We start from the raw sequence: 12,003 nt of genomic DNA, 5'->3' as shown, positions 1-12,003 counted from the left end.
AGGATCTACCCAGCTCGCAACGCCTGGTGAGATCTAACGCGATCTCACAAGGCGTTACGATGTAAATGGGCGGAATCACTTTAGAGCAAATCTGCATATCAGAGAGAGACAGCTAGTCTTGCGTTAATGTGCAGATTCCCCAGGTACCTGAGGCTTTGTGATTCATTCCCTTTGCCTCAGAGGCTTGGGTGAGTGCTGTACAGAACTGGTCCCCACAAACAGGGACAAGACATGATGGTGCTTGTGGGGGCCTCCCTGGGGATTGGAGGCCTCGAGCTGCATGCCCTTTGGACAGGTGGCACCCTGGTGCTGCTGGTGACACCTGGGCACCCTGCACTGCCAAGGTGCCCAGATGGCACTACCAGCTGGCAGGAGCATTGCCAGGTTGGCACTGCTAAGTTGCCAAGCTGGCATTTTTCTGAATTGGCCTGGGGTGCCCTCCTAAAGTGAGTTGGGGATGGCGGTCGCTTCGGGGTCCTCGGAGATCAGGATGCCCGATCTCTTGCTACACTGGGGAATTCCAGCAAGTGGTCCTTAGTGCACAAAATGGTGTGATGTGCTCTCGGCCGCGTTCCCCGCTGAGGAACCTTATACAACGCGGTTGGGTTGTATAACTATGTGTTTCCCGGCGCTGCGAGCGGTTAAACGCGCTATGGGACCAAAAATCTGTCTATCCCAGCCTTAACGATATTCATTGATGAAGCATGCACGCCCCACAGGGATAGGGAATTCCCTAGATTCACAACTCTTGGAGTGAAGTAATTTCTTCTCATCCTGGTCTGAAATGGTCAGCTTCTTATCGAGACTGCGCTCCCCTTGTTTTAGACTCCTCGACCCACAGAAACAATCTCTCAGGGTCCACCCTATTAAACGGGCAGCACGGTGGCACAGTGGTTGCCACTGCTGCCTCACAGCACCAGGGACACTGGGTTCGATCCCAACCCTGTGTGACAGTCAGTGTGGAGTTTGTACATCCTCCCTGTGTCGCCGTGGGTTTGCTCCGGTTTCCTCCCACAGTTCAAAGATGTGGAGGTTCGGTGGACTGGCCATGATGAATTGCCCCTCGTTGAGGTTAAGGGGGATTGGGCCTAGGCAGGGAGCTCTTTCAAAGAATCGGTGCAGCCCCGATGGGCTGAATGGCCTTCCTCTGCACTATGAATTCTATGATTCTTTGAAACCCCTTCAGAATTTTGTTGGTTTCAATGAGATCACCTCTCCTTCTTCTAAACTCCAGAGAATTTAGGCCTCGTTTGCTCAGCCTCTCATCGTAGGGCACTCTCCTTATCCCAGGAACCAATCTATTAATTGGGGCAGCACGGTAGCATTGTGGATAGCACAATTGCTTCACAGCTCCAGGGTCCCAGGTTCTATTCCGGCTTGGGTCACTGTCTGTGCGGAGTCTGCACATCCTCCCCGTGTGTGCGTGGGTTTCCTTCGGGTGCTCCGGTTTCCTCCCACAGTCCAAAGATGTGCAGGTTAGGTGGATTGGGCATGATAAATTGCCCTTAGTGTCCAAAATTGCCCTTAGTGTTGGGTGGGGTTACTGGGTTATGGGGATAGGGTGGAGGTGTGGACCTTGGGTAGGGTGCTCTTTCCAAGAGCCGGTGCAGACTCAATGGGCTGAATGGCCTCCTTCTGCACTGTAAATTCTATGATTAAGCCTTGGCTATGCGGCCTGCAATATAAGTACATTCTTTCTGATACATGGGGACCTAAACTCCACCCAGCCATCCAGTTACAGGCTCACCGAAATGTTGCATAATTACAGCAAGACTGGTTTAGTTTTTGTATTCCAACTCCCTTGAAATAAAGGCCAACATGCCATTTGCCTCCCTAATGGCTCACTGAACTTACGTGTCAACCTGCTGCATTCCTTCTACGAATACACCCAAGTCTCTTTGCGCATAAAAGCACACAAGGCTTAACGCCTTTTAAAAATGTTCAGCTCACACCCGGTCACGATGGAAGGCTCCCTGAAGGAAATGAATGAACCAAGTCTGGTTATTCAACAATCCATTTCTGCTCATCACAATTGCCTGTCCTGTTCTGAGATGTACTTATTGCCACTGGAGCCAGCGGCAGCGACTGACAAGTGGCCCAATTGATACGGGACCGCCAATTTTCAACTCGGTTGGACCTGAGCAACCCTCCGAGATGTCCAACTTTTGGGAGATGCTGAGAAACGATCAGAGGAAGGAGCTGTGCAGCCTCCACAAGGAGAAGGTGAAATTGTTTTGCAAAACGGACAATCAGCTCATCTGTGTTGTTTGCCAGAGTTCAAAAAGCCACCAAACCCACGGGTTGCTGCCGCTGGAAGAAGCTGCTGAAGAGTTTAAGGTGAGGAGATACTGTGTAAAGCAGAGGGACCTAACAGAATCGATCCTGATCACAATGGTGTTCATTGACTTGGGGTTGAGGCCTGGCTGTCAATACTTAAGACATTTTTGATACTGTGTTTGTCTTTATGTCATTACAGAGCCATTAGTAATAATAATAATAATCGCTTATTGTCACAAGTAGGTTTCAATGAAGTTACTGTGAAAAGCCCCTAGTCACCACATTCCGGCGCCTGTTCGGGGAGGCTGGTCCGGGAACTGAACCCGTGCTGCTGGCCTTGCTCTGCATTACAAGCCAGCTGTCTTTGCCCACTGTGCTAAACCAGCCCATTACTTGGGCTGCGAGTTGTATTGTTGTTTTCGGAGGCCAGGGATAAAACGTGCAAGTGTTAGATTGATTAATGTAGACGAGCCCTTCAACTGCCTGATCCAGATCTGAAACAGTTAGTGCCAGCATGAATCGTTCTATCACCGACACCTCTCCAACAGCCTTTGGCAATATGGTAAAATAACCGGGATCATGAAACAGAGGCAGGTCCATTTTTTCGGGCCTTTTCCGAAAGAACAGCCCAGACAGAGGCAGCTTTAACAGGAATAAGCAATTTGGAAGTGTGGGAAAATAAATTTATTTTGAATCCGTAAGGAGGTAGTGGGCATGATTTAACGTGCAAAATCAGAGTTTCATTTCAGGCACGTGTAGCATGGTCTGCCTCAGTGCCAGTAGCGCCAAGAACAACTCCGCTATCAAGCAGGACTCCGGTGAGGAACGCCCCGACAAGGCCGTACTTACCTCATTTCCTGAACTAACCAGCTCAGCTCGTCAGTGCAGGAAGAGATCGGGGTGGAGTTTAAAAACGGTAGCATAGTGGTTAGCACTGTTGCTTCACAGCTCCAGGGTCCCAGGTTCGATTCCCGGCTTGGGTGACAGTCTGTGCGGAGTCTGCACGTTCCCCCTGTGTCTGCGTGGGTTTCCTCCGGGTGCTCCGGTTTCCTCCCACGGTCCAAAGATGTGTAGGTTAGGTGGATTGGCCATACTAAATTGCCACTTAGTGTCCAGGGATGTGCGGGTTAGATGGGGTTGCAGGGATAGGGCATGATCAATTGCCCTGAGTGTTCAAACAAAAGGTGAGGTGGGGTTACTGGGTTACGGGATAGGATGGCGGCGTGGGCTTTCCAAGGGCCGGTGCAGACTCGGTAGGCCGAATGGCCTCCTTCTGCACTGTCAATTCTATGATTCAATGATTCTACGATCTCTTGACTCTCCTCAGATGCCAAATTATGGCCTCCGGACTCCTCCCACTTCCCCAACTTACCTCTTAGGAGGTCCTCAAGCCTCCCACCCCCTCCTGAGAGCAAGCCACCACCAGGTCCGATCCTAGCACAGGCAATCTAGCATCAGGGCACTTTGGCACTTCCAGCCTGGCATTCCCGGCAGTGCACCCGCCAGTGTGCCAGGGTGACAGTGATCGGTGCCATGTTGGCAGTACCAAGCGGGAATGCTAAGGTACGACCCTGCCCAGAGCCCGACTACCCGGGAGTCTCCGATGCCCTGGGAGACATCCCCAGGTGCCATTATGCCTGGTCCAGGTTTGTGTGTACCAGTGCTAAATGGCGGCATGGCGAGCTCTCCCAGGTGTTTGTTCTTGGGCCTCGGGAGAATCGTGAGGCAACATTTGTAAATGAGCCGACTGGCTCGCTTAAATATGTTAATCTGGATCTTGCCCCGCGAGGGCGAGATTCAAAATGCGACGTCTCATAAGATCTCATTCGATCCCGCGACACCTTCCAGGAAACGTAAATCTCGTAAATTTAGCGATCTCGTTGCGTCACCGAGATCTAATGAGATCTCCAATGTCACAAAAAAATTGGTGGTGTGGTAAATAGAGAGGACAGCCTGAGTTTATAGGGTGACATAAATGGGCTGGTGAGATGGGCAGAATGGTGGCAAATGGAATTTAACCATGAAAAGTGCGGGTAATGCATTTTGGGAGGACTGACAAGGCAAGCGAATATACAGGGAAGGGTCGGATGCTCCGAAGTACAGAGGATCAGAGGGATCATGGTGTGCATGTCCATAGATCTCTGAAGGCAGAAGGACAGGTCGGTAAGGTGGTTAAGAAGGAAGACTTTATTCCCTGAGCAGAGACTATAAGAGCGGGGAGGTTTGCATGGCGCTTATTAGGCCACAGTTGGAGTACTGTGTGCAGTTGTGGTCGCCACACTACAGGAAGGATGTGATTGTACTGGAGGGGGTGCAGAGGAGATTCACCAGGATGTCGCCTGGACTGGAGCATGTCAGCAATGGAGGGAGGCTGGTTAGGCCGGGGCGGTTCTCCTTTGAGCAGAGGCAGCTGTGGGGGAAGAGGGGGAGACCTGATCGAGATGTACACAACAATGAGTGACATCGGGTAGATAGGAAGAAACTTTTCCCCTTAGTAGAGGAGTCAATAACCGGGGCATAGATTTAAATTCGGGGCAGGTGATTGAGAGGGGATTTTGAGGAAATGTTTTTACATCCAGAGGGTGGTTGGAATCTGGAGCTCACTGCCTGAAAGGGTGGGGGAGGCGGAAACATTTAAGAAGCATTTAGATCAGCACTGAAAATGTCAGAGCATACAAGGTTACATTTGATCTGAGTTAGATTTATTGTCACGTGTACAGTGAAAAGTATTGTTTTGCATACAGTCCAGACAGATCGTTTCATACATGAAAAAATACAGGACATACATAAATACCCAATGTAAATACAGACACACAGGCATTGGGTGAAGCACACAGAGTGTAGTGCGACTCAGTAGAGAAGATGTGTGGAGAGGTCAGTTCAGTCCATGAGGGCCATTCAGGAGTCTGGGAACAGCGGGGAAGAAGCTGTTTTTGAACCTGTCAGTGCCTGTTCTCAGACTTTTGTACCTCCTGCCTGGTGGAAGAGGCTGGAAGTAAGAATAACCCGGGTGGGAGGGGTCTTTGATTATGCTGCCCGCTTTCCCCAGGCAGCGGGAGGTGTAAATGGAGTCAATGGATGGGAGGCGGCTTCATGTGATGGACTCGGCTGTGTTCAAGACTCTGTGTAATTTATTTTCATCTTGGGCCGAGCAGGCCGTGATGCAGCCAGATAGGATGCTTTCTATGGTGCATCTATAAAAATTAGTAAGAGTCAGTGTGGACATGCTGAATTTCCTTAGTTTCCTGAGGAAGTATAGGCGCTGTTGTGCTTTCTTGGTGGTAGCGTCACCGTGGGTGGACCAGGACAGATTTTTGGAGATGTGCACACCCAGGAATTTGAAACTGTTAACTATCTCCACCTCGGCCCCGTTGATGCTGACAGGGGTGTGTACGATAATTCACTTCCTGAAGTTAATAACCAGCTCCTTAGTTTTGCTGATGTTGAGAGAGAGATTGTTGTCATAACACAACACCACTAGGTTCTCGATATCCCTCCTGTATTCTGACTCATTGTATGAATCTGACCCACTACGGTCACGTCATCAGCAAACTTGTAGATGGAGTTGGAGCCACATTTTGCCACACAGCCGTGTTTGTATAGGGAGTAGAGTAGGGGGCTAAGTACGCAGCCTTATGGGGCCCCGGTATTGAGGACTATTGTGGAGGAGGTGTTGTTGTTTATCCTTGCTGGTTGTTGTCTATGGGTCAGGAAGTCGATGATCCAATTGCAGAAGGAGGAGCCAAGTCATAGGTTTTGGGGTTTTATGAGCTTGGCCAGGATTATGGTGTTGATGGCAGGGCTGTAGTCAATGAATAGGAATCTGATGTAGGAGTCCTTGTTGTCGAGATGCTCCAGGGTGAGTGTCGGGCAAGGGAGAAGGCGTCTGCTGTGGACCGGTTGTGGCGTTATGCGAATTGCAGTGGATCAAGGGGTTCTGGGAGTGTGGAGTTGATGTGTCTCATGACCGACCTCTCGAAGCCCTTCATAATGATCGATGTCAAGGCAACTGGACAGTTGCTGTTGAGGCACATTGCCTGGTACGTCTTTGGCACCGCTGTGATAGTTTCTTTAACCTCGGAACGGAGTAGGGAGAGGTTGCAGATGTCCACGAACACACCCGCCAGTTGGTCCGCGCAGGATCTGACTGCACGACCAGGGACGCCGTCAGGACCCGTTGCTTTCCAAGGGTTCACTTTCAAGAAGGCCGCCAAGTGCTGGGAAATGGGATTAGAATAGATTAGGTCCCAATGACCGGCACAGTCACGGTGGGCTGAAGGGTCTCGTTCTGTGGTGTAAAACTCTGTAACTATGATTAAACAAATCAGACCAGCGGTAAAAGTGTTTTCATTATTATCAAAAGAAATCTAAAACTGGGGAAAACAATAGCATTTGCAACTTTTGCTGGTCGATGGGATTGCGATAGCATTATTGAAGGTCAGGGCAAGTCATGTCGATATGCACCCCCCTCAGCTCTCATACGGGCTATTGATCCCTGTAATCTCCCAGGTCGAATGAAACTTTTGACTCCCCTTGTTAGTGTACACCCTGTCTACATCTGTGAAAAATATTCATTGAGCCTGCCTCCACTGCTCCCCGGGGGGAGGCGGAGGCGGAGGGGGGGGGGGGGGAGAGTTCCAAAAATTCACTCTCTGAGAGGACAAACATTTCCTATCTCCATCTTCAATGTGAGAGGCCTTATTTTTAAACTGTATCCCTAAGTTCTAATGACGTCCACTGCATGATTGCTTACCAAAGAGAAGCAGGACAACAGGGTCAACAGGAGAATAAGTGGAACGATACTTCATTTCTCACAAGCTATTCCAGTCAACATATCCTCAATGTTAACTCCATGCCTCAGACCACAGATTGGCTCGCAAAGCAAATGGAGATCAGATGGTTCCTATGGACAGCAGCTGATCCCTCGTTCCAACTTTACCACCAGACAGCAATCTGCAAATCCACCCCAAACTGCTGAATGTGAAGAAAGAAGAGGCCTCATAAAATTCTGGAGAGTTCCACATAGGGCAGGAAGAGTCAATTCGGCCTCTAAATATTTGTCCTACCATTCAATCAAATCCTGGCTGGTCTGGGTCTTAACTCTCGTCAATTATTTGATTTTATGATCCTTAATGTCAAAAATCTATCAAACTCCATTATGACAGATGAAATTAAAATCTGGATTTAAAAATCTAATGATGACGTGAAACGATTGTTGTTTAAAATAAAAAATCTGTCTCACAGGTCTGCATGTAAGTCAAGATCCACAGCGACATGATGGCACTGCAATGGCCTAGCAAGCCACTCAGTCAAGGGCAATTAGGGGTGGTCAAACACTCAGTTTGGGTTCTGCCAGGGTCATTCAGCTCCTGACTTCATTACAGCCTTGGTTCAAAAGTGGTCAACAGAGCTGAATATCAGAAGTGAGGAGAGAGTGACTGCCCTTGACATCAAGGTAGCATTCGACCGAGTATGGCATTGAGGAACCCTAGCTAAACTGGAGGGAATGGGAATCGGGGAAAACTCTCTGCTGGTTGGAGTTATACCCGGCACAAAGGAAGATGTTGTGGTGGTTGGAGGTCAATTGTTGCAGCATCAGGACATCACTGCAGGAGTTCCTTAAGGTACAGCAGTTCCTCAGAGTAGTGTCCTTGGCCCAACCATCTCCAGCTCCTTCACCTTCCATCCATCATAAGGTCAGAAGTGGTGATGTTTGGTGATGACTGGACAATATTCAGCACCATTCATGACTCCCCAGATAATGAAGCAGTCCATGTCCAAATGTAGCAAGACCTGGACAATATCCAGGCTTGGGCTGACAAGTGGCAAGTTACATTCACGTCACACAAGTGCCAGGTAATGACCATCTCCTACAAGAGAGGATCTAACCAACGGCCCTTGACATTCAATGGCATTACATCACTGAACCCCCCCAATCAACATCTGGGGTTACCGTTAACCACAAACTGAACTGGACTAGCCATATAAATACTCTGGCTATCAGAACAGGTTGGAGATTAGGAATCCTACGGCAAGTAACTCAGCTTCTGACTCCTCAAAGCTTGTCCACCGTCTAGAAGGCACAAGTCAGGAGTGAGATGATAAACTCTCCATTTGTCTGGATCAGCTCAGCTCCGACACTGAAGAAGCTCAACGCCATCCAGGACAATTGAATTTTGAATTTGTTCTGGCCGGGACAGCAGTGCTCACATCCCAGTGAATAGAAAACAGGAACCTATTCATTTTCTATATTCAAGACAGTGAGAATTTCCATTGTATAAACCAAATGGAATTTAATTTTCAGATATTTATGGTATGCTCACGTTAATTGATGTTCTTTGTTCAGGCGAAGCTGCGAACCTTCCTGAAGCCAGTCCAGGACAAGAAGAAGGACTGTAACGCTGTGAGAAGTGATTATGAGAAAATATTAAACCACATTCAGGTACTTTTAATGTCACTCTTTCTTTTTCTTTGACCAGTTCAATATTCAGTTCAAGGTTATGTGGATTTATGAGCAGCAGGGTAACACAGTGGTTAGCACTGTTGCTTCACAGCTTCAGGGTCCCAGGTTCGATTCCCGGCTTGGGTCACTGTCTGTGCGGAGTCAGCACGTTCTCCCCGTGTCTGCGTGGGTTTCCTCCGGGTGCTCCGGTTTCCTCCCACAAGTCCAAAGATGTGCAGGTTAGGTGGATTGGCCATGCTAAATTGTCCTTCGTCTCCAAAAGGGTTAAGAGGGGTTATTGGGTTAGGGGGATAGGGTGGAAGTGAGGGCTTAAGTGGATCGGTGCAGACTCGATGGGCCGAATGGCCTCCTTCTGCACTGTGTTCTATGTTCTATTCGTCACCAAAATAAAATATCACTTCAGCAAATCTCCCATGTTCTGGTAAAACCCGAGTTCAATACAATACAGTAAAACAATCCTCAGTGTTTTGAAATTAATTTAAGGGATGTGGGTATCGCTGAGGGCACAGAGCCAACTACATTGGTGTAGGTCTGGAGTCACATGTAGGCCAGACCAGGTAAGGACGGCAGATTTCCTTCCCTAAAGGGCTTAGTGAACCAGATGGATTTTTAGGACAATCGACAATGGTTTCATGGTCGTCATCAAACTTTTAATTCCAGATTTTATTGAATACAAATTTCACCACCTGACCTGGCGGGATTTGAACCTGGGTCACTGGAGCATTTCCCTGGCTCTTTTAATTACTAGTTCAGTGACAATACCACTGCCTCTCCGAAGAGAGGGTTTTACTTTAGAGGCGACACGGTGGCTCAGTGGTCAGCATTGCAGCCTCACAGTGCCAGGGACCCGGGTTTAATTCCGGCCTTGGGTAACTTCCTGTGCGGAGTTTGCACGTTCTCCCCGTGTCTGCGTGGGTTTCCTCCGGGTGCTCTGGTTTCCTCCCACAGCCCAAAGGTGTGCAGGTTAGGTGGATTGGCCATGCAAAATTGCCCCTCAGTGTCCAAAAGGTTAGGTAAGGTTACAGGGATGGGGCAGAGGATTGGGCCCAGGTAAGGTGCTCTTTCAGAGGGTCGGTGTCGATTTGATGGGCCGAATGGGCTCCTTCTGCACTGCAGGGATTTTATGAATATTCTTATGAAGAAAACTGCACAACGTTTTTCGAATGTTCATTTCTATTTATCAACCTCTGTCCTCTTTCTCCAGGACCAAGGTACAAATGCAGAGAAACAGATCAACGCCCAATTTGAGAAACTTCACCAGTTTCTCCGTGAGGAAGAGAGGATTGTATTGGAAGGTCTGAAACTGGAGAAAGAGGAAAAGAGTCAGGAGATGAAGGAGAGGATTGAGAAGATAACGGAGGAAATCTCATCGCTTTCCGCTGCTGTTCAGGATATTGAACAAGAGCTGAGGGAACAAGACAACATCAAGTTTTTAATGGTAGCTCTTCATCTGTTTTTTTTTTTCTTTGTCGCTTCCTTGACACCGTGTCCGAGATCATGCAGGTTGGCTAAAAAAAAACCTGAAACCTTGCCAGTTACGAGAACTGAAGGCTGACAGATCTGCTGAGAATTCCCGGAATTTCCTGAATTGTTCGGAATACGTCCCTGCTGACTCCGACACGTCAACTGCCATTTCAAGCTCCAATGAGCGTTGATTGGCAGAAGGAGGTTCCCCGTCTCATTCGGGCCTATTACGATCCCGGACCAGATCCCAACAGTTGCTAGGATACCGGATAGAAACCCCAATATTCTATTTAACCTGTATGACTGTGAGGAAAGTGTACTTCGCTGCAGGAGTGATTTCACCCACAAACAGGGATATGGCATATTAAAACAAACTTTATTACTAACACAGTCTCAATACCTTTAACCTTTTCAATACACGATAATATATCTGAAATCCCCACATTATAACTTGAGAGGGCGCAACTCCACATCATGTGTGACTGACCAGGCGTCTCTCCCGCTCTTACCACCGGCCATTGGCACGTTTGGAAGGATTTACAGGTGAACAATCAGCCTGTTTGGCCACGTTTTGAACGCACCTTTCTTGGCCGTCAGGTCCGAAGGTGGGACTCGAACCTGGAATTTCTGACTCAGAGCCAGGGACCTGACCCACTGCACCACAAGACCTCCCAGTAACCAATGGTTGATCCCTCACTCTGAGATTGTGATCCCTAGTTCTATTCTCCCCAGCCAGGGCAAACATTCTCCCAATATACACTCTGGGCAGGATTTTCCAGTCCCCCCTGTTGCCAGGATCATCCACTCCCACTGAAAGTCATTGGCTAGGCCACCGAATCTACCATGGCGGGTCTCACCTCGACAGGCCGCAACATCCCTACCTCTCAAAAGCCCCTTAACCATTGTGCATTACAATGCGACCGCTGCTCATTAATCTGAACACCAAGGTGGGAATTTCACGTGCTTCCTGCCCGCGGTGTGTTCCGGTCCCACCGAAGTCAACTCTCCACAGCGGGTTCTTTGGTGGCCACGCAAGAGGGGGCGGCATGTGTGCTGGGATAATTCCGGCCTAAGGAAAATAGGCCTGGGGTGAAATGTCCCAGTCCAGCCAGTGGAATGTTCTAGTCCAGCCAGTGGAATGTTCTAGTCCAGCCCGTGGAATGTTCTAGTCCAGCCAGTGGAATGTTCCAGTCCAGCCAGTGGAATGTTCCAGTCCAGCCCGTGGTATTTTCCAGTCCAGCCAGTGGAATGTTCTAGTCCAGCCCGTGGAATGTTCTAGTCCAGCCAGTGGAATGTTCCAGTCCAGCCAGTGGAATGTTCCAGTCCAGCCAGGGGAATGTTCCAGTCCAGCCAGGGGAATGTTCTAGTCCAGCCAGTGGAATGTTCTAGTCCAGTCAGTGGAATTTTCCAGTCCAGCCCGTGGAATGTTCCAGTCCAGCCCGTGGAATGTTCCAGTCCAGCCAGTGGAATGTTCCAGTCCAGCCAGTGGAATGTTCTAGTCCAGCCAGTAGAATGTTCTAGTCCAGCCAGTGGAATTTTCCTGGTCAGCCAGTGGCACGCATCACCACAGGATCCCATTCCTCGACTAATGGGAAGGGCAGGAAAATCCCAGCCCTCGTCTACTCAATTTTTCCTGTTATGGTACCTGAACCAGATCCCAATTCATATTGAGACCCCAACTATTTTTCAATTTGTAAACTGTGAGGAAAGGCATCTTCACTCCAGGAGCGATTCCACTGACGAGTATTAAAGGAAACTTTATTATTCACACAGAATTTATCGCATTGTATTCCAAGAGA

At 48.9% G+C, this 12,003-nt stretch overlaps 1 protein-coding gene across 1 annotated transcript; it reads left to right on the top strand.

Moving 5' to 3' along the window:
* The first annotated feature begins 1,901 nt into the window (after nt 1-1,901).
* Nucleotides 1,902-10,573, top strand: LOC140390507 (E3 ubiquitin-protein ligase TRIM35-like). Its single transcript, XM_072475677.1, has 3 exons — nt 1,902-2,337; nt 8,624-8,719; nt 9,945-10,573. Exons 1-3 carry the CDS (start codon nt 1,987-1,989, stop codon nt 10,293-10,295), a joined length of 798 nt encoding a protein of 265 aa, XP_072331778.1. The 5' UTR covers nt 1,902-1,986; the 3' UTR covers nt 10,296-10,573.
* Nucleotides 10,574-12,003: the final 1,430 nt, after the last annotated feature.

This window comes from Scyliorhinus torazame, chromosome 14 (assembly GCF_047496885.1).
Source record: "Scyliorhinus torazame isolate Kashiwa2021f chromosome 14, sScyTor2.1, whole genome shotgun sequence".
NCBI classification, from domain to species: Eukaryota; Metazoa; Chordata; class Chondrichthyes; order Carcharhiniformes; family Scyliorhinidae; genus Scyliorhinus; species Scyliorhinus torazame.
This window is presented reverse-complemented; position numbering and strand designations above follow the sequence as displayed.

Bases quoted from the DNA above. Each gene is read 5' to 3' on its own strand.
- LOC140390507 (XM_072475677.1), top strand. From the start codon at position 1,987: ATGAACCAAGTCTGGTTATTCAACAATCCATTTCTGCTCATCACAATT. The intron at 2,338-8,623 runs GTGAGGAGATAC...TTCTTTGTTCAG, and splicing joins AAGCTGCTGAAGAGTTTAAG to GCGAAGCTGCGAACCTTCCT. The intron at 8,720-9,944 runs GTACTTTTAATG...CTCTTTCTCCAG, and splicing joins AAATATTAAACCACATTCAG to GACCAAGGTACAAATGCAGA.